Consider the following 20,492-nt stretch of genomic DNA (forward strand, 5'->3'; position numbering starts at 1 on the left):
TAGCCATCTCTTTTAGCACTCTGGGATGCATTCCATCAGGACCAGGAGACTTGTCTACCTTTAGCCCCATTAGCTTGCCCATCACTACCTCCTTAATGATAACAATCCTCTCAAGGTCCTCACCTGTCATAGTCTAATTTCTATCAGTCGCTGGCATGTTATTTGTGTCTTCCACTGTGAAGACCGACCCAAAACACCTGTTCAGTTCCTCAACCATTTCCTCATTTCCCATTATTAAAACTCCCTTCTCATCCTCTAAAGGACCAATATTTACCTTAGCCACTCTTTTTTGTTATATATACAGTCTGTTATTATATTCTGAGCAAGTTTACTCTCATACTCTATCTTACTCTTCTTTATAGCTTTTTTAGTAGCTTTCTGTTGCCCCCTAAAGATTTCCCAGCCCTCTAGTCTCCCACCAATCTTTGCCACTTTATATGCTTTTTCCTTCAATTTGATACTCTCCCTTATTTCCTTAGATATCCACGGTCGATTTTCCCTCTTTCTACCGTCCTTCCTTTTTGTTGGTATAAACCTTTGCTGAGCACTGTGAAAAATCGCTTGGAAGGTTTTCCACTGTTCCTCAACTGTTCCATCATAAAGTCTTTGCTCCCAGTCTACATTAGCTAGTTCTTCTCTCAGCCCCTTGTAATCTCATTTGTTTAAACACAAAACACTAGTATTTGATTTTATTTTCTCACCTTCCATCTGTATTTTAAATTCCACCATATTGTGATCGCTCCTTCCGAGAGGATCCCTAACTATGAGATCATGAATCAATCCTGTCTCATTACACAGGACAAGATCTAGGACCGCTTGTTCCCTCGTAGGTTCCATTACATACTGTTCTAGGAAACTATCGCGGATACATTCTATAAACTCCTCCTCAAGGTTGCCTTGACAGACCTGGTTAAACCAATCGACATGTAGATTAAAATCCCCCATGATAACTGCTGTACCATTTCTACATGCATCAGTTATTTCTTTGTTTATTGCCTGCCCCACCATAACGTTACTATTTGGTGGCCGATAGACTACTCCTATCAGTGACTTTTTTGCTTTACTATTCCTGATTTCCACCCAAATGGATTCAACCTTATCCTCCATAGCACCGATGTCATCCCTTACTATTGCCCGAATGTCATCCTTAAATAACAGAGCAACACCACCTCCCTTACCATCCACTCTGTCCTTCCGAATAGTTTGATACCCTCGGATATTTAACTCCCAGTCGTGACCATCCTTTAACCATGTTTCAGTAATGGCCACTAAATCATAGTCATTCACGATGATTTGTGCCATCAACTCATTTATTTTATTCCGAATACTATGAGCATTCAGGTAAAGTACACATATGTTGTTTTTTTTTACCTCTGTTTTGAATCTAAACATCTCCAGTTTTATTCCTTTTAGTATTACTGGGCCTATTCACTGAGCTCCCCTCAGTCACTGTACCTTGTACTGTCGCCCTTTTTGATTTTTGACTATGTCTTCTCTGCCTTGCACTTTTCCCCTTACTTCCTTTTGCTTCTGTCCCTGTTTTACTACCTTCCAACTTCCTGCATTGGTTCCCATCCCCCTGCCACATTAGTTTAAACTCTCCCCAACAGCTCTAGCAAACACCCCTCCTAGGACATCGGTTCCAGTCCTGCCCAGGTGCAGACCGTCCAGTTTGTACTGGTCCCACCTCCCCCAGAACCGGTCCCAATGCCCCAGGAATTTGAATCCCTCCCTCTTGCACCATCTCTCGAGCCACGCATTCATCCTATCTATCCCGACATTCCTACTCTGACTAGCTCGTGGCACTGGTAGCAATCCTGAGATTACTATCTTTGAGGTCCTACTTTTTAGTTCAACTCCTAACTCCCTGAATTCCGCTTGTAGGACCTCATCCCGTTTTTTACCTATATCGTTGGTGCCTATGTGCACCACGACAGCTGGCTGTTCACCCTCCCCCCCCCCCCCCCCCCCCCCCAGAATGTCCTGCAGCCGCTCCGAGACATCCTTGAGGCAACATACCATCCTGGAGTCTCGATTGCGTCCACAGAACTGCCTGTCTATTCCCCTTACTATCATAAATGAGCGAATAAGCCTGAAGCCCAAATGATTTGTTTATTTCATCTTTCGGTAAGCGAGTCTTACTGAGCAGCTTAAATAACTAGACAATCCGTCCATGTCCAATCTTTGTCTCTATCCTACTGCTGAATTGAAAATTCCACCATTTTATTGCATAATAAGCAACAGTTAATTAATTGTGCTACCTGGAAATTTACATAACTAGACAAGTGCGACACTGCATTACGTCAAAAGGAGTGACTAATGTTCAATACGTTGATGAAATCAGTTAAATTCTAGATGATTTAGGAATTGGAAAATAATTAGTGCAAAGTTGGGATGCACGTGCTGAGGAAAAAAGGTTACCCGAGGAAGAAAGCACCATCAAAGGAATAATTACTGGACACTCTAAGGAACAACGCATGGCTACCTATTTTTAGTTTTGAGAATTCACACATCTTACCTTCATGGTGATTTGATAACCATGAAACGCTTTCAGCCTTTCCACTTTCTCTTCTTCTTGCCCCATGCTGATCCACGTATCTGTTACCAGAACATTGGCTCCATTTGCTGCCTCCAGAGGATCATTAGTGAAAAACATTTTGGTCCCACACTAATTTCAATAATGATTGGAAAAAAGAAAAAAGCTCATAAGAATCAACTTCATCTACAATGTGGAAACACCACCATAACCCAAGTCCTCTCAAGTAAAAACAGATGAAAATAAATTACCTTTTCAGACAATGACTTGGCATATGCGGTGACATTGGAATCAGGTTCAAAGCCCTATAAAGAAAAAATAATTTATAGGCCTTTTCTGCTGATACTACAGACTGGTGATAGAACAAGTTTACACAAAGTATTAATTACCATGCAGAAGGGCTGATAGTAAATGTTGATTGATGAGATTATAAAAAGGTTGGTATCTCAAACTAAATAATCCTAATCGGAAGGTTAAGAGTTTGTGTCTTGGGGCAGCACGGTGGCATAATGGTTAGCATTGCTGCCTACGGCGCTGAGGACCCGGGTTCGAATCCCGGCCCTGGGTCACTGTCTGTATGGAGTTTGCACATTCTCCCCGTGTTTGCGTGGGTTTCACCCCCACAACCCAAAAGATGTGCAGGCTAGGTGGATTGGCCATGCTAAATTGCCCCTTAATTGGATAATCTAAATTTATTTTAAAAAAGAGTTTGTCTCTTGGTTGCTGATGTTCAAATTTGTCTGCCTCAGTTAGCAGACTGTTATCTGTTCCTCTTGGGAATGAACAGTGTTGGCTTGACTGTGCATAGGCAGAGCATCCAGCACCGGTGTTACTGAAGCAGACATGATCAATCTCTGGCTTTTCCTTAGCGCTCTACACAATTCCGTGAGGGAAAGTAAAACAGATGCTTAGGTACATAATGACAACAGAGGTTACACCATTGCCCAGTAGCTGTGAGCTTCAGTCTATTTTTCTATGGTCAGGAATAGCAGCGATTCTCCAAACACACATAAAGCTGGGCCACAACTACACTGGAATATAAACCTTGTGAAAAAGGATTCTAATCACCCCTCCCACCATACCCAATTTACTCTCCCAGTTATTCTGTCGCAGCCATTAATTTTTCATGAAGTCATATGTTCTCCAAATATATCTGCAGGAATTAATACAGTACCATATATCACCAAGAACATACAGATTATCATCCTTTAGCCAGTCTAAAGTTATGAAAAACAAATCCTGTATGGTTGTCAGTCTTATACCAGAGAGATTACCTTAGGTGTAGCAGCATGAAGATGCATTCCGAGTTTAGGAGCACTCAACATGAAAGAGTGTAACACATTATTTCCATCTCCTATCCAAGACAGAGTTAGACCAGTCAGTGAGCCAAAATGTTCCTACAAAGCACACGTATAAAATAAAATATTAAGAGACGGAAAAATGTGTATTTTCTGAACAACAGGAGGGGGGTTTAGGGCAATGCAGATTAGGGGGGTAGTTAGGTGGGTCCTTGTAGGAGGGGAGCTGGTTTTTGCACTATGCTGATTGTTCTTTGCACACTGTTTTGTATTGTTGTTGTTTACTATGCCAAAATGCCTCAATTAAATAGTTTAGCAAAAATAAATGTTCGATTATGAAGCATTTTTCTCTCCGGGAGATTGTTAAATTCCACCAACTTAAATACTTTGGAGATACCTGAAGTGTAAGGTAATCAGCCAGGATCTGGACAGGATGATAAAGCTCTGACAATCCATTGATCACAGGAATTGAGCCATCTTCTGCCAACTGTTCCAGATCAGAGTGTTTATAGACCCTAGCGAGGATCAGGTCAGTCATCCCAGACAAAACCCTGAAACGTGATCAAGCAGATCCAAATATTAGCAAAGAATCTCAAATTTAGAAACCCAAAATCAGCAAGAATCAAAATGCAAATATAACAATTTAGCAAATACTTAATTATTATTTTTATATGTATCAACCACAATCATGTTTGACACCATTTGAGAATACACTCAAAAATCACCTTTCACTCGGGACCCTTTCCTAGGTCAAATCAGAGAACATTCTAGCCCATCTGTTTGATTCAATTGGAAGGCAGATCACAGACATGAACAGATATTTGAATGCACTATGGCAGCCAGCTCATCAATTCATGTTAAGAAATAGCAGCTTGTGCGCTAAGATATGTAGTCTGAAATATGTTCTTTATAACACTAGTCTAGTGACTATGGCACATTATGACTTCCAAGGGGCTTGTAGAAATGCTCAGATGTTTCTTGATTGACCAACTGCCAGGACAAGATCAATTGCACAAGAAAGTCAACATGGATTGTTCTCAGGTCAATTTAACCAATTACATAGATTATTGAAATGACAAATAAAGGGTTTTTCAAAACAATGCACGTCTTTATACCTTCTCCCTATTTTCTCCCAGTTTTCTTCACCTGAAGGTGAAGCTCCTGCTGATGTAAGGATATGAAAATGAAATGAAATGAAAATCGCTTATTGTCACAAGTAGGCTTCAAATGAAATCACTGTGAAAAGCCCCTTGTCGCCACATTCCGGCGCCTGTTCAGGGAGGCTGGTACTGGAATTGAACCGTGCTGCTGGCCTGCCTTGGTCTCCTTAAAAGCCAGCTATTTAGCCCTGTGCTAAACCAGCCCTTGCATATTATTTGATTGAGGGTGGGATGGGGTGGCAGTCGGTTGCTTAAGCCTGCCCATTGGGTCAAGTATGCCAGAATTTCAAATACGGATCTAGAATGTTCTAAGTTTAAAAGGTTCCGTCAAGAGTCTCAGGAGCGAACCCCATTCAACTTCGCTAAGTAGCCAGTTTAACGACTTAATGAGCCTGTTTTCATCTTTCTAAGGGCCAGTCTTCAATTTTCCATCAGAAGCACAGAATCCTTGCAGCACATCTGAAGGATGGCAGCACGACGGTTCTGACTTTCTCTTATGACAAACCATGCTGCTGGACACGCATCTCTCCAATTGTAAGGAGATCTCTATGCCCCTCATTATGTCCGTCTCTTTTAAACTCTGGTGACTGCATGCCAGTTGGATCTATCCTTGGGCTCACCATACCTGACTCAAGAAGGTCACTGAAATGTTTCCACCACTGGACGCAGTGAAGCTCCTCTAGCCGTGCTCTCTATGGTGAACCTTGCAGCCCTTCTGTTGCCACTGGCAGGGCACAGGATGTTTCATCTCCAGCACAATCCCTGGTAAGGTGTCAGATAAATGTGAGGGTGGGGAAGTGGAAGTTTCCATTCTCACTTCCCTTTGTTCTGTTCCTTCTATTCTTTAAGGGAATAACAACCACTGCAATGGCTGCCGCCTGGCCTTTAAATTGGGCCTGCTGCTATTCCAGTCCTGACTCATTACTGTGCCTGCTGCCATTAATTGGGTGGCAAATATGACTTTTGGTCAATTAATGGCTTTCTGTATCAAAATGATAACACGTAAAAGATCTTCAACGGTGGGGCTCACTCCCACTCTCCCTGGCGGGGAGAGTGCTGACGATCAAGATGAACATACTGCCAAGGTTCCTCTTCCTGTTTCGATCCATCCCGATCTTCATCCCCAAGGCCTTTGGGTATAAGAATCCAACACAGATTGGGTACAAATGGAAGAGCTATCCTGTGAAGGAACAACCCTCCGGACCCTGGCCACAGCAGCACTCCCATCCTCCTCAACACAACGAGCCCAGTGGTAGTGGCCATGCCGAGAACATGGACCCAGTTGAGACAGCACTTCGGATAACCAAAATGTTCCTTATGGCCCCCATCTGCGGCAATCACTTTAGCTCACTCGGCTAAATCGCTGGCTTTTAAAGCAGACCAAGCAGGCGAGCAGCACGGTTCGATTCCCGTCCCAGCCTCCCCGGACAGGCGCCGAAATGTGGCGACTAGGGGCTTTTCACAGTAACTTCACTGAAGCCTACTCGTGACAATAAGCGATTTTCATTTCATTTTCATTTCATTTCAACCACAGATTCCCCCCAGCCACGCTAAATACCAGCTTCAAAAGATGGAGGCGGGACGGGGGGCACACTGACGGTCGGGGACTTCTACGTTAGGTGCAGACTGGCTACATTGGACAAACTGACGAGGAAGGGGAAATTAGCAAGAGGACAGGAATTGAGACACCTCCAAATAAAGCACTTCCTGCACAAAGAGACAGTAGGGTATCCTAAAGCCCCAGAAAACACACTACTAGAGGACCTAATAGGCACAAGTAGCGAGAAGGAGGGGGGGGCTATGTGGGAAAATATTGGGACAGCTACTGGACAGACCCTGAACACCACTGGACGGGACCAGACAAAAATGGGAGGACGAGCTGTGGCGCGCATGCATGGACTCATGCTGGCTGTGGCGCGCATGCGTGGACTCGTATCGGCCGTGGCGCGCATGCACGGACTCATGCCGGCTGTGGCACGCATACACAGACTCGTATCGGCCGTGGCGCGCATGCACGGACTCATGCCGGCTGTGGCACACATGCACAGACTCGTATCGGCCGTGGCGCGCCGGCTTTCGGGCGCCGGAGCTGCGGACACCACTCCAGTGTCATACTAGCCCCGAGGAAGGGGTGATTACCTGCCACTTGAGGCCTGTTGCCGCCGGAGTGGCTTACGCCGCTTTTCACCCTACTCCTTTACCTCTACCAGAATTTCTCATATGCATATACTTCTCTAATTATTGCTTGCTCACCCAACCCTCTCCGATGCAGATTTCAGGAGACACTGGCTGCTGCTGCTGTTCCAGCTATGGAACACTTTTACTGGGGCTGGAACTTTTAAATCAATGTACTTGTCCAGGAAAATTGGCCCATTTATGTTCTATTTACATTTATTGCCATGAGAGCCCAAGAAAAAAAAAAGTGGAACAGATGCTCACGGCGTTATTTTCTTTTGCTGGACTATGGCTGTCCAGACATGAAAGATTAGTGCTGCAATTTCAGGTGACAATGATCTTAAAGAATAAAATGTCTTAGCTGTTCCATTGACGTGAGTATTGAGTGGTCGAAGTTAGAAGGTGAGAATGTAAAAAGCATCATTAAGTGGCTCAGTCCTAGCTGTTCTCCCAAGATGAGCCGATTTGAGTTAGGAGACTAAACAACCCTGTAATGGAGGTTGCTGAGCAACAGCACACGCATCAGCTTGAGTTTAGTACGTTTATACTCTGCTCTGGCTTCAACAATGCAATGTAGGATATTTTAGAATATTTACAATAATGCAGAACCATTATTTAAACAAGCGATTTCAATCGCCTACGTCTGAAAATAAGGCCAATTAAAGAGTTGCGGTTTTGGCCTAACTTCCCTCTTTTTTTAATCTTGTGGGTTAATTGCTGGAAATACTTGATGACGTTCTGTAGATTTGTATTAAGCTAAGCAAAACCCAATTTAAAATTATGTTGGTCAATACAATTCAGCAACTATCCAGTGTCACAGATTATGGCGATACTGATCTAGCAACATGCATTAATTTTCATCAAAATAGCCTGACCGAAAATGCGGGTCGGAGAATCGCTGGGGGGGGGGGGGGGGGGGGGGGGGGGGCGTGAATCGTGCCATGCCACTGGCCCGCCGAGTCTCTGGCGCCAATTCTCGGGCGCCGCGGGAAAGCAGCCCCCCCCCCCCCCCCCCCTCCGCCCCTGGCGATTCTCCAGGCCTCGTTTCACCAGTGTGGGTTATATATGGTCCCACCTGGCTGGACCTCAGAATTCTGGCTGCGGGGCCGTCCTGATGGGTGGGCAGGCAGGTCCGACCCCGGCGGGGGGGCCTCCACAGTGGCCTGGCCCGCGATTGGGGCCTACCGATCAGCAGGAGGGCTAGTTCCATTGGGGGGGGGGGGCCATGTTCCTCCGCGCTGGGCCCCAGTAGGGATCTGCCATATTGCCCAGGGCCAGCGTGGAGACGGGAACACACGCTGGCTGTGGCGCGCATGCGCGGACTCGTATCGGCCGTGGCGCGCATGCGCGGACTCGTATCAGCCGTGGCGCGCATGCGCGGACTCGCGCCGGCCGTGGCGCGCCGGCCTTCGGGCGCCAGAGCTGCGGACACCACTCCAGCGTCATACTAGCCCCGAGGAAGGGGTGAATACCTGCCACTTGAGGCCTGTTGCCGCCGGAGTGGCTTACGCCGCTTTTCACGCTGGCGTCAGAACTGTGTCCGTTTGTTTAGCAACATTTACCATTGTTCAGTGCAAATGTTTGCAGCTTTTGGCTGGGGCTTTCTGGTTCCGCTATGCAGGAGCCACCACAGGGGTGTGGCGACTCAGCCAAAAGTCCAGTGACATTCGGTGGGACCAGATTCCGACTGCGGGTGGGGCTGGAAAATTCTGCCCTTTGTCTTTCAACAAAGTTTTTGGAATTTTGACATAAATTTATTAGACACAGCACATCTTTGTGGAGCTCTTATAGTTTTTGTCCAGCAGTAGTGCTTTGACTTCAAAGTGATACTGACACACAACTAGACATGCCAGACCCAACACTGCTCTCCATCCAGAGCATAGCTGGATCTGGATTGTCCTTTTTCATGATTCACCATGTTGGAGCTGCTCATTATTGGTTGGACTTGCTTTCTTTTGCTGGTATAGAACAGTTCTGATTGGTCGAACTGACCAGGATGACTGCTCCCCATTCCACACAACGATGCTGACGTTCCCATTGGGTGTTTACATCTCAGTTACACATCATTTTAGCAAATAACCAATAAAATAGTAAAGCAACAATCAAAAAAGACTCACGCTCTGCTTTTACTAAGAAATGCACACAAAGGTTTGAAGTACACAGGTATGGTCTGTGCAAATATGAGCATTGAGATCTTCATGTTCAATAACTGTGTCTAGTTCTCTTATTTTTTGTTTACTGATCAAAAATCCAATTAGCTCACCTGGGTTTCAGTATTCATATAGCTAAGATATTGGGGAACACCTAGGATTCTATCAAACCTTTTGCAAGTTATTTTCCATGTACATTTTCTTTGTAGTTTATAATAGGAACAAAACTCTAGTTAGTAAATTATATATTTTTACAATTTCACTTATAAACCTGTTGCATTGTAGAATATGTCATGCAACTTTATTCTTTCACTCTCTATGGAATTCTACAGCTTCTCCTTCCAGCAACATATGTGCTTAATACTGTGATGTATGCTTCTTACAGTTGGTTTCTTTTGTTTCATAATTATAGGTTACGTTACAACTTCATGAAAAGCTTTGTGCAAGTTTCAACTGTGGTTGTACTAATTGTACAGAGGTCCTGTATATACAGTAAACTGGGTAAGACAATGTGTAATTAAGCTCTGTCGCTCTGGTATCGCTGTTGATTGCTTTTTGCTGGTTCCACAGCTCAGGGCACCAGATGGTCCAGCCTGATTACCCAGGATGCAGTGCAGAAAACAGGAGAAACAATGGAAAACTCAATAATAAAATGAAGAAGTGCAGAGTCACATGGAGTATTAACCAGAGGATTATACTACTGAATAAAGGGACTATTATAAAATACCATGCTCCCGATTGAAAGACTCGTTACTGGCGAAGCATTACGTTAGAGGTAAACTGTCTTTGCCATTCATTCTAAATCTGATCTATTCCAATCCAATAGAATATTTAAATCTGACAAAATTCCTTTAAAAAAAAACGACAGCAAAAGGTGTGCTAATCTTATTTCAAAACTCATTTATTTCAAAACTACATAATTACCAATTTCTTAATTTTGAGCGCACTGTGTAAAGAGACGCTCGAACAATGAGCAATGTAAAAGCTGCGACTTGCACAAAGCATTTTGTCGAATGTAACATATCAAGTAAAAAGGTAAGGGTACAACACAGCAGGCAAATATTAAAATCCATTACATTAAGTGAGGGCAGGTATTCATATGCAAATCTATATTGTTCTGTCAGTGCTGATCATTTTGTGCTGACAAAGTGCATTGCAAAGGGGAGAAAAGTGGCTCAAATCTCACTTTAGTCAAATGCAGCTGCATTAAAAGGGAAGGTCCCCAAGTAGAAGCTGCACCATTTCCGTGTACTGGAAAATTCACCGAAAGTGGTCACTGGCACCATCTGGTGGCCAACAACAGGGAACACTGCGGGCAAAACCCTGGTCATCAGGTGTGAAGTACTCTCGGTGTTGCTGTACATGGCATAGGTCTGGCCCATTACCCGACCCTGCGCCGCAGCAGTCACCCGAGCCATCTTTAAGTTCATCTGGAGATCCAAGATGGACCGTGTCCGAAGGGACACCATGTACAAATCTCTGGGCAAGGGAGGGAGAAATGTACCCAACGTCTCCCTCATCTGCAGCTGCATCAAGCTGTGCGTGGACCCCCAGTATGCAAACACCAAGTGTCACTACATACCGAGGTTCCACCTGTCCCCGGTGTTACGAAGGATGGGCCTGGCCTCATTGCCACGGAACACCCCAAGTAGTTGGACCGTGCCTGATCACCTGTCCCTCGTGGAAATTTCTTTTCAGAAAAACACCTTTGACCATAAGGCAATGAAGCAGTGGTCTGCACGTAATGTCCTCGAGGCCCTTAGGAAAAAGGAGACTGTGGAGGATGTTGGATGGTTCCCTGAGCAGACTGTCAAGAGTCATCTGGCAGAACGTCTCATCACCAGAACTGTCAAACAAGGACCAAGACCTAGCTTGGCTGGTGGTGAGAAGGGCCCTCCCCGTCAGATTCTTCACGTATACCCGAAGGCTCAGCGCCATCGCACGCTGCCCTCGGAGTGGCTGCGGGGGAGATGAGATGGTCACCCACCTCCTTGTGGAATGTGCCTTTGCAAAGAAGGCCTGGAGAGAGATGCAGTGGTATTTTTCAAGGTTCATCCCGAGCAGCTCAGTAACACAGGACTCTGCTCTACGGACTGTTTCCAGGGACACACACCGAGACAAAGATCAACTGCTGCTGGAAAGTCATCAACTCGGTGAAAGACGCTCTTTGGTCTGCCCGAAACTTGCTGATCTTCCAGTGCAAAGAACTGTCCTCGACCGAATGTTGCAGACTGGCACATTCCAAGGTCCAGGACTACATGCTGAGTGATGCACTCAAGCTTGGGGCAGCTGCCACCAATGCGCAATGGGGAAAGACCATGGTGTAAGGTCTTCCAGCAAATGTACACCGAGGGGCTGGTAACCATGTAAAACCCCTTGGTCTGGGTCATTAACACTCTAATGTACAAAAACATTGAAAGAAACATGACGATATAAATACTTAAGAAGGAATTGTAAAGTAAACAGGGAAATGTGTGGAATGTCGTCCCAATTGAATGCAAGAAAGTCAAGTGAATATGTAACTTTGATGGAAATGTATAGTCGTAACAATTTAAAATGTTCTGTAATGTTTATTAGAGATTTTTATGAATAAAGTATATTTTTGAGAAAAAAAACAAGAGAACATTCATAATTTCATCAGTGCTCATTAAGGTGGCACGGTAGCACAGTGGTTAGCACTGTTCTCCCCATGCCTGCCTGGGTTTCCTCCAGGTGCTCCGGTTTCCTCCCACAAATCCCAAAAGACATGCTTCCTAGGTGAATTGGACATTCTGAATTCTCCCCCTGTGTACCTGAACAAGTGCCGGAATGTGGCAACTAGGGGCTTTTCACAGTAACTTCACTGCAGTGTTGATGTAAGCCTACTTGTGACAATAATAAAGATTATTATTAGATTATTATAAGAGAATTCAGGCCAGGAATGAGCAAGAGTATAACCAGGGGATGGAACGACAAACAGGAACTTTATCCTGTAATATCCATGAAAACAATAAAAAGTGAACATTTATATATTTTTTTAAGATGGAAATGCTTCTTTATTTTGGGCTTTATAAAGACTGCATTTATCATATAATTAGAATAGAATTCCCACAATGCAAAAGGAGGCCTCATTCAGCCCATTGATTCTGCAGTCACCCTCTGAAAGAGCACCCTACTAGGCCCACTCCCCAGCCCTATCCCTGTAACCCCACCTAACCTGCACATATTTGGACACCAAGGGACAATTTAGAATGGCCAATCCACTTAACCAGCACATCTTTGGACTGTGGGAGGAAATTGGAGCATCCAGGGACACGAGGAGAAATTGAAAACTCCACGCAGTCACCCAAGGCCGGAATAGAACCTGGGTCCCTGACATTGTGAGGCAACAGTGCTAAACACTGTGCCACCGTGCCACGTGTATCATGCTGGATACAAGTTCTTTATTTGAGGGGTGGCATTTGTTCAGTAAATGTTGATAGTCCGATGGGATCGGAATGTGAAATATCTTGGCAAAACATCTATTTGCACATAATCTTTTCAGCAACTTGTGGCAAAGTATAACGAAGCTGTTGAATTTGCACCATGATAAATTGCCTAAGTCATTACTTCGCATCCACACTGTATTCTTTCTAGACGATGAGCCGTTTTCAAAATTACTTTTTTTGCCATTTGGACATAAATGATTGCTTCATATTTAATTGCCTTCACTGGGGTATGTGGAGGTAAGGTGATACACTTTTGATATTTACATATTATTTTCCACTTGTTGGTAGTTATACTGGATTCTTTTGCTGGAAATTCTGGAGAAGATTACATTCTAGCCATTCCGTTGCAAATTCACTTTTGTGTTGGAGGCAGATTTTTCTTTTGTTTCAATTACTGAAACACATTCGACATAATTATCTTTACGCCTTTGTTATCAGTTTTTATGCTGCCACTAACCTTGCTGTGTCTTTCCGATTCTCATTAACCCCGAGATGAATATCTTGTGTTGTAAGGAAGCAGGGGTGCCCTCCAAGCAATGCAAACCCTTCAGGAAAAAAACAGAAATAATATTAAAAGTAATAGTGAATGATGAAGAAGCAACACATTTAATGTTTCTGCATAACACCTTTACTGAAACTTCTAAAACTTGTACAGCTATTTGTTGAGCATTATTTGTATAAGTTGCGGCCAGCTGTCCTGGGACTGTTCGCAGGTGCTGCAAACAGGGTGAGCAAACATTAATCCGAGGTAGCTCCAAGGTCAAAATCCCTGTTTCCCATTGAATAATGCATTTATTCAATTCCCTCTGTTTTTAATGTTAGGATCCTGAACGAGATCCAACAATAGCAATTTCTAAAACTGTGAAGAAAGGATACTTTGCACAGGAATGATAACACTGACCAATAGTTATCTTTTTATGTCACCTCCCTCTCCTTCAGTTCTATTTTCTGAGGTTCAAATTTTCTCTTCTGGTCTTTCTTTGCCCTCTCTCTTTCCTTTTCTTCTGCCATTGCTTTCCTTTTCCTTTTCTTCTCCCTTTGCCACACTCTCATCTTATTCCTTTTTGTTTGCTTTTAATTCCAATTCAAGCTATGTCAGTTCTTTATCATGTTGCAACTGTTTCATTTGTAACTGGATCCTCACCAATTCCAATGATTCAGACCATGTCTCTTCCAAATTTAAATGCTGAGCTATCAATTTCATTGTCTCCACCTTCCTCGCTCCTGCAGTTAAAGTCAATTGCAGCTTGTCCACCAAATCCAGAAGCTTTGGTTTAACCACTCTTCGTAAACCACACAGAGTCCGTTTTTCAACACCCAGGAAACGTTTAGCTACTGAAAGAGCCATTTTACAAGTCACCCCATATTTAAACTGATAGTATCAACACCTGAAAGAAAGCAGCAGCTCCTCACACTCGCTGTCTTTAAGTTTAATAACCCCAAGCCAAACAAAGAATTATATGGTTTAAATCCTGGCAAAGGAGCTCCCAATATTTGTTAGGGGCAAGAATGCAATTATTTGCAATTTGTAAAACTGTGAGGAAAGGATACTTCACCCCAGGAATAATAACACTGACAATTAGGTATCTTTTATGTTGAAACAAAATTTTATTTAAACACAATCACTTTGGCAACATATCATAGTTTTACAGTTAAAACAGTTCTTAAATAAAAGGAGAAACTTGAATATCATAGTTTTACAGTTAAAACAGTTCTTAAATAAAAGGAAAAACTTGAAAGGCAACATGGTGGCGCAGTGATTAGCACTGCTGCCTCAAGGCGCCAAAGTCCCAGGTTCGATCCCGGCTCTGGGTCACTGTCCGTGTGGAGTTTGCACATTCGCCCCATGTTTGCGTGGGTTTCGCCCCAACACCCAAAGATGTGCAGGTAGGTGAACTGAACACGTTAAATTGCCCCTTAAATGAATTGGGTACTCTAAACATATTTTTTTTTTAAAACAAAAGAAAAAAGTAGCGCTTACTCCCACACCTGCTACTATATATTCCAAAAAAGCAAATCACCGTAGTTCAAAGACTACATATAAATAAAGTTAACAATCAGGTTTAATTAACATTACTGCAACAAATATAACATATGACAATTTCTTACATTCATCACACTAACAAATAAAGCATTTGCAACTGTTGTACTCATGTTAAATGAGCCCATTTTTGGCCAGTCCCACCGGCGTATGTTACACCAGGTATTTGCCGGCGGGACCTGGATGCGCGAGCGGCCTCCAGGATTGTCCGGGGGGTGGGGGGGGGGGGGAGAAAACGCAGGGGGATCTGGCCTTGGGGGTGCTCCCACTGTGGCCTGGCCCGCAATGGGGGCCCACCGATCCGCGGGCGGGCCTGTGCCGTGGGGGCACTCTATTGTTCCGCATCGGCCGCTGTGGTCCTCCACCATGGCCGACGCAGAGATGATCCCCCCTGCGCATGCGCTGGGATGATGCCAGCACACGCTGGCGTTCCTGCGCATGCACCAACTCGCGCCAGCCGGCAGAGGCCCTTCGGCGCCGGTTGGCGTGGAGCCAAGCCCCTTCCCCGCTGGCCGGCACAGCGCAAACCACCCTAGCGCCGGCCTAGCCCCTGAAGGTATGGAGGATTCCGCACTTTTGCGGCAGCACTTTTGCGGTTCACGCCACTCCTTGGCGCCAGGACCCCCCGCCTCGGCGGGTAGGGGAGAATTCCGCCCAAGTTGCTCGCCACAACGCAAACGATGTGCAGGATAGGTGGATTGGCCACACAAAATTGCCCCTTAATTGGAAAAGTAAATCGGGTACTCTACATGTATTTTAAGAAAAAAAAGAAAAACTCCTTCGTAGGAGTAATTTACATGTCCCCGAACAGCACTTCCAAAGTGGGGCAGTATAAACCAAGAAATAATGAGGGCCTGTGAGAAGGGCCCAATGGTAATCATGGGTGATTTTAACCTGCATATTGATTAGATTAATCAAATTGGCAAGGATAGCCTCGAGGGCCATTTCATAGAGTGCATGAGGGATTGTTTCTTCAAGAAATGTATTATGGAGCCAACCAGGGAGCAGGCTACTGTAATTTTAGTATTGCATAACGAAGAAGGGTTGATAAATAGTATTGCCATTAAGAACCCTCTTGGAAGGAGTGATCACACTATGCTAGAAATTTGAATTCAGATTGAGCGAGAGGAGACAGAGTGCCAAATTGAGATTTAGCATTTTGCAGAGGTGTGCAGAGGTAATTATAGAGACCTGAGGAAATAGTTGGCTCAAGTAGACTGGCGACAGATAATTGAAGTTAGGACAGTTGAGAAACAAAGGCGGTTGTTCAGGGATATATTAAACCCCTCTTAATTAAAGTATATTCCCGAGAGGAAAAGGAATTGTAAAAGGGAGAAAAACGTTCCAAACCTAAACAAGAAAGTCAAGGAGGCCATAAAGGCATACCAGACTGAAAAAGCTTGTGGTAAACTGGAGGATTGGGAGAACTTTCAGGGTCAGCAAAAGGCGACTAAAAATAGAATTAAAAAGCTAAAATGAACTACGAAAGGAAACTTGCAGAAAACATAAACACTGATCCCAAGAACTTCTATAGGTATATAAAGAGGAAGAGAATAGTTAAAGTGCACTGTAAATTCTATTCTATGATCTAAAGGCAGATAAGTCTCTGGGACCTGATGATCTGCACCCTAAGATATTAAAGGAGGTGGCAGCAGAGATCATGGATGCATTGGATTGGATTTGTTTATTGTAACATGTACAGAGGGCAATGAAAAGTATTTTTCTGCAAACAGCTCAACAGATCATTAAGTACATGGGAAGAAAAGGGAAGAAAAGAAAATACATAATAGGGCAACACAAGGTATACAATGTAACTACATAACACCGGCATCAGACGAAGCATACAGGGGTATAGTGTTAATGAGGTCAGTCCATAAGAGGGTTGTTTACGAGTCTGGTAATGGCGGGGAAGAAGCTGTTTTTGAGTCTGTTTGTGCGTGTTCTCAGACTTCTGTATCTCCTGCCCAATGGAAGAAGTTGGAAGAGTGAGTAAGCCGGGTGGGAGGGATCTTTGATTATGCTGCCTGCTTTCCCCAGGCAGCGGGAGGTGTAGATGGAGTCAATGGATGGGAGGCAGGTTTCTGTGATGGACTGGGCTGTGTTCATGACTCTCTGAATTTTCTTGCGGTCCTGGGCCAAGCAGTTGCCATACCAGGCTGTGACGCAGCCAGATAGGATGCTTTCTATGGTGCATCTGCACAAGTTGGTAAGAGTTCATGTGGACATGCCAAATTTCCTTAGTTTCCTGAGGAGGTATAGGCGCTGTTGTGCTTTCTCGGTGGTAGCTTCGACGTGGGTGGACCAAGACAGATTTTTGGAGATGTGCACTCCTAGGAATTTGAAACTGCTAACCATCTCCACCTCGGCCCCGTTGTTGCTGACAGGGTGTGTACAGTACTTTGTTTCCTGAAGTCAAAGACCAGTTCTTTAGTTTTGTTGGCATTGAAGGAGAGATTGTTGTCGCTACACCACTCCACTAGGTTCTCTATCATCCTCCAGTATTCTGGCTCGTCGTTATTCGAGATCCGGCCCACTATGGTCGTATCGTCAGCAAACTTGCATATGGAGTTGGAACCAAATTTTGCCACGCAATCGTGTGTGTACAGGGAGTAGAGTAGGGGGCTAAGTACGCAGCCTTGCAGGGACCCGGTATTGAGGACTATTGTGGAGGTGCTGTTGTTCATTCTTACTGATTGTGGTCTGTGGGTCAGAAAGTCGAGGATCCAGTTGCAGAGTGAGGAGCCAAGTCCTAGGTTTTGGAGCTTTGATATGAGCTTGGCTGGTATCATGCTGTTAAAGGTGGAGCTGTAGTCAATAAATAGGAGTCTGATGTAGGAGTCCTTGTTGTCGAGATGCTCTGGGAATGAGTGTAGAGGCAGGGAAATGGCGTCTGCTGTGGACGCGTTGAGGCGGTATGCGAATTACAGTGGATCAAGACGTTCTGGGAGTATGGAGGTGATACGCTTCATGACCAACCTCTCAAAGCACTTCATTATGACTGAAGTCAGGGCCACCGGATGGTAGCCATTGAAGCACGTTGCCTGGTTCTTCTTTGGCACCGGTATGATGGTGGTCTTCTTGAAGCAGTTGGGGACCTTGGAGTGGAGTAGGGACAGGTCAAAGATGTCCACGAACACCTCTGCCAGCTGGTCCGTGCAGGCTCTGAGCGACGACCAGGGATCCTGTCTGGGCCCATCGCCTTCACTTTCAGGAAGGCCGATCTGACTTTGGAAGCTGCGATGGTGGGTATGGGTGAGTTATGGGCTGCTGGGGCACTCGACAGCGGATTGTTGGTTTCCTGCTTGAACTGAGCATAGAATGCATTGAGTTCATCGGGGAGGGGTCCGCTGCTGCCGGTGATACTGCTCGGCTTTGCTTTGTATCCCGTTTTGTTGTTTAGGCTTGCCACAACCGCTGAGAGTCTGTCTGTGACTCTAGCTTGGTTTGATATTCTCTCTTGGCATCTCGGATGGCTTTGCGGAGGTCGTAACTGGATTTCTTTATATGTCAGGGTCGGCTGACTTGAACGCCTCAGGCTTGTCCTTCAGTAGAGAGTCAATCTTGCGATTGAGCCGTGGTTTCCGGTTGGGGTACGTACGTACTGCTTTCTTTGGCACGCAGTCTCCACACATTTGCTGATGAAGTCTGTGATGGTGGTGGCATACTCATTTAAGTTGGTCGCTGAGTTCTTAAATATGGATCAATCCACTGTCTCTAAGCAGTCACGTAAGAGCTCCTCTGTTTCCTTGGATCAGCACTGCGCGACCTTCTTAGCTGGATTCTCCCGTTTGAGTTTCTGCTTGGTATGCCAGGAGAAGGAGCACTGTCTTATGGTCTGATTTCCCAAAGTGCGGTCGGGGGATGGAACGGTAGGCGCCCTTGAATTCTGAGTAGCAGTGGTCAAGAGTGTTGTCCCCCATGGTGGGACAGGAGCTGTGCTGGTGGAATTTTGGCAGTACACTCTTGAGATTGGCCTTGGTGAAGTCTCCGGCCATGATGAACAGGGTCTCCGGGTATTCTGTTTCATAGTTATTTATAATTGTGTACAGTTCGTCCAGCGCCTTCCTCACTTCTGCCTGGGGTGGGATTTGGACCGCAGTGATAATGGCTGAAGTGAGCTCACGTGGAAGATAGTATGGGTGGCACTTCATGGTCAGGTATTCCAGGTCCGGGGAGCAGTAGGTCGCCAGGGTCGCCACATCCAAGCACCAGGAGGGGTTGATGAGGAGGAAAACCCCTCCACCCTTTGCTTTGCCTAATGACGCGGTGCGGTCCGTCCGGTGAACTGAGAAGCCTTCAGGTTGTATGGCACAGTCCGGTGAGGGGGGTGGTTACGATATTTCAAAATTCCCTGGATTCTGGAAAGGTCCCGGTAGATTGGAAACATGCTAATGGAACTCCCCTATTCAAAAAGGGAGAGAGGCAAAAAGTAGGAAACTATAGACCCATTAGCTTAACTTTGTGGTGGGGAAAATGCTGGAATTAATCATTCAGGAGGAAATGACTTAACATTTGGAAAGACAAAGCTCAATCCACCATTGTTAGCATGGTTTTATTAAGGGTAAGTCATGCTTGACAAACTTGCTCGAGTTCTTTGAGGGCATAACCAGCAAGGTGAATAATGGGAAACCTGTGGATGTGGTATATGTAGACTTCCAGAAGATGTTTGACAAGGTGCCACATAAAAGATTGACCCAGAAGATGAGATCGCAGGGTGTTGGAGGTAGAATACTAGATTGGTTTGAGGATTGGCTGACTGACGGAAAGCAAAGGGAAGGGTTAAATGGGTCCTTCTCCAGCTGGAGAACTGTAACTGGTGGGGTCCTGCAAGGTTCAGTCCCCGGACCTCCACTGTTTATAACCTACATCAATGATCTGCAAGCAGGGACAGAGTGTAACATAGCAAAATTCTACTAAAATAGGTAAGAAAGCAGGCAGTGAAGTGGAGATACCGATTTTATAGATGAATATAGATAGGCTAGGAGATTGGGCCAAAATTTGGCCGATGGAGTTTAATGTGGATAAGTGTGAGGTTATGCATTTTGGCTGAAAAATTATGGTTGATCTCTTCCTGGCGTCAAAGCCACCTCCCCAAATTATTATCTCCATCTCTGGGCAAACTATTATCTCCATCTCTGGGCAAATTATTATCTCCATCTCTGGGCAAATTATTATCTCCATCTCTGGGCAAATTATTATCTCCATCTCTGGGCAAATTATTATCTCCATCTCTGGGCAAATTATTATCTCCATCTCTGGGCAAATTATTATCTCCATCTCTGGGCAAATTATTATCTCAATGGAAAAGCAGATTCAAAATGTGTCTGGGCAGAGGAATCCGAGTGTGTTTGTTCATGAATCGCAGAAAGTCTGTATTCAGCTACAAAATGTAACAAGAAAGGCAAATGGAATGTTAGTATTTATTGCAAAAGTACAGCAGTATAAAAGTAAAGAAGTATTGTTGCAATTGTATAGGGTGTTGGTGAGACCACATCTGGAGTATTGTGTCCAGTTTTGGTCTCCTTATTTGAGGAAGGATGTGGTGGCATTGGAGGCAGTTCAGAGGGGGTTCACCAGATTGATCCGGGGTTGACGTACGAGGAGAGATTAAACAGTTTGGGCTTATACTCGCTGGTGTTTAGTAGGATGAGATGGGATCTGATCG

The 20,492-nt window shown here is 44.8% G+C and overlaps 1 protein-coding gene across 2 annotated transcripts in view; it reads right to left on the reverse strand.

The window, feature by feature from the left end:
- otc (ornithine transcarbamylase) overlaps positions 1-20,492 on the reverse strand; it is an 81,600-nt gene that overhangs the window by 13,754 nt on the left and 47,354 nt on the right. For both annotated transcript variants that reach the window (XM_038802136.1, XM_038802137.1), the window contains exons 4-8: positions 13,244-13,331; positions 4,232-4,385; positions 3,811-3,933; positions 2,788-2,841; positions 2,519-2,668 (exon numbers count right to left, since the gene is read on the reverse strand). In XM_038802136.1, coding sequence (XP_038658064.1) covers positions 2,519-2,668; positions 2,788-2,841; positions 3,811-3,933; positions 4,232-4,385; positions 13,244-13,331 — 569 coding nt within the window. The remainder of the gene's footprint in view (positions 1-2,518; positions 2,669-2,787; positions 2,842-3,810; positions 3,934-4,231; positions 4,386-13,243; positions 13,332-20,492) is intronic.

Source organism: Scyliorhinus canicula, chromosome 7 (assembly GCF_902713615.1).
Source record: "Scyliorhinus canicula chromosome 7, sScyCan1.1, whole genome shotgun sequence".
NCBI lineage: Eukaryota > Metazoa > Chordata > Chondrichthyes > Carcharhiniformes > Scyliorhinidae > Scyliorhinus > Scyliorhinus canicula.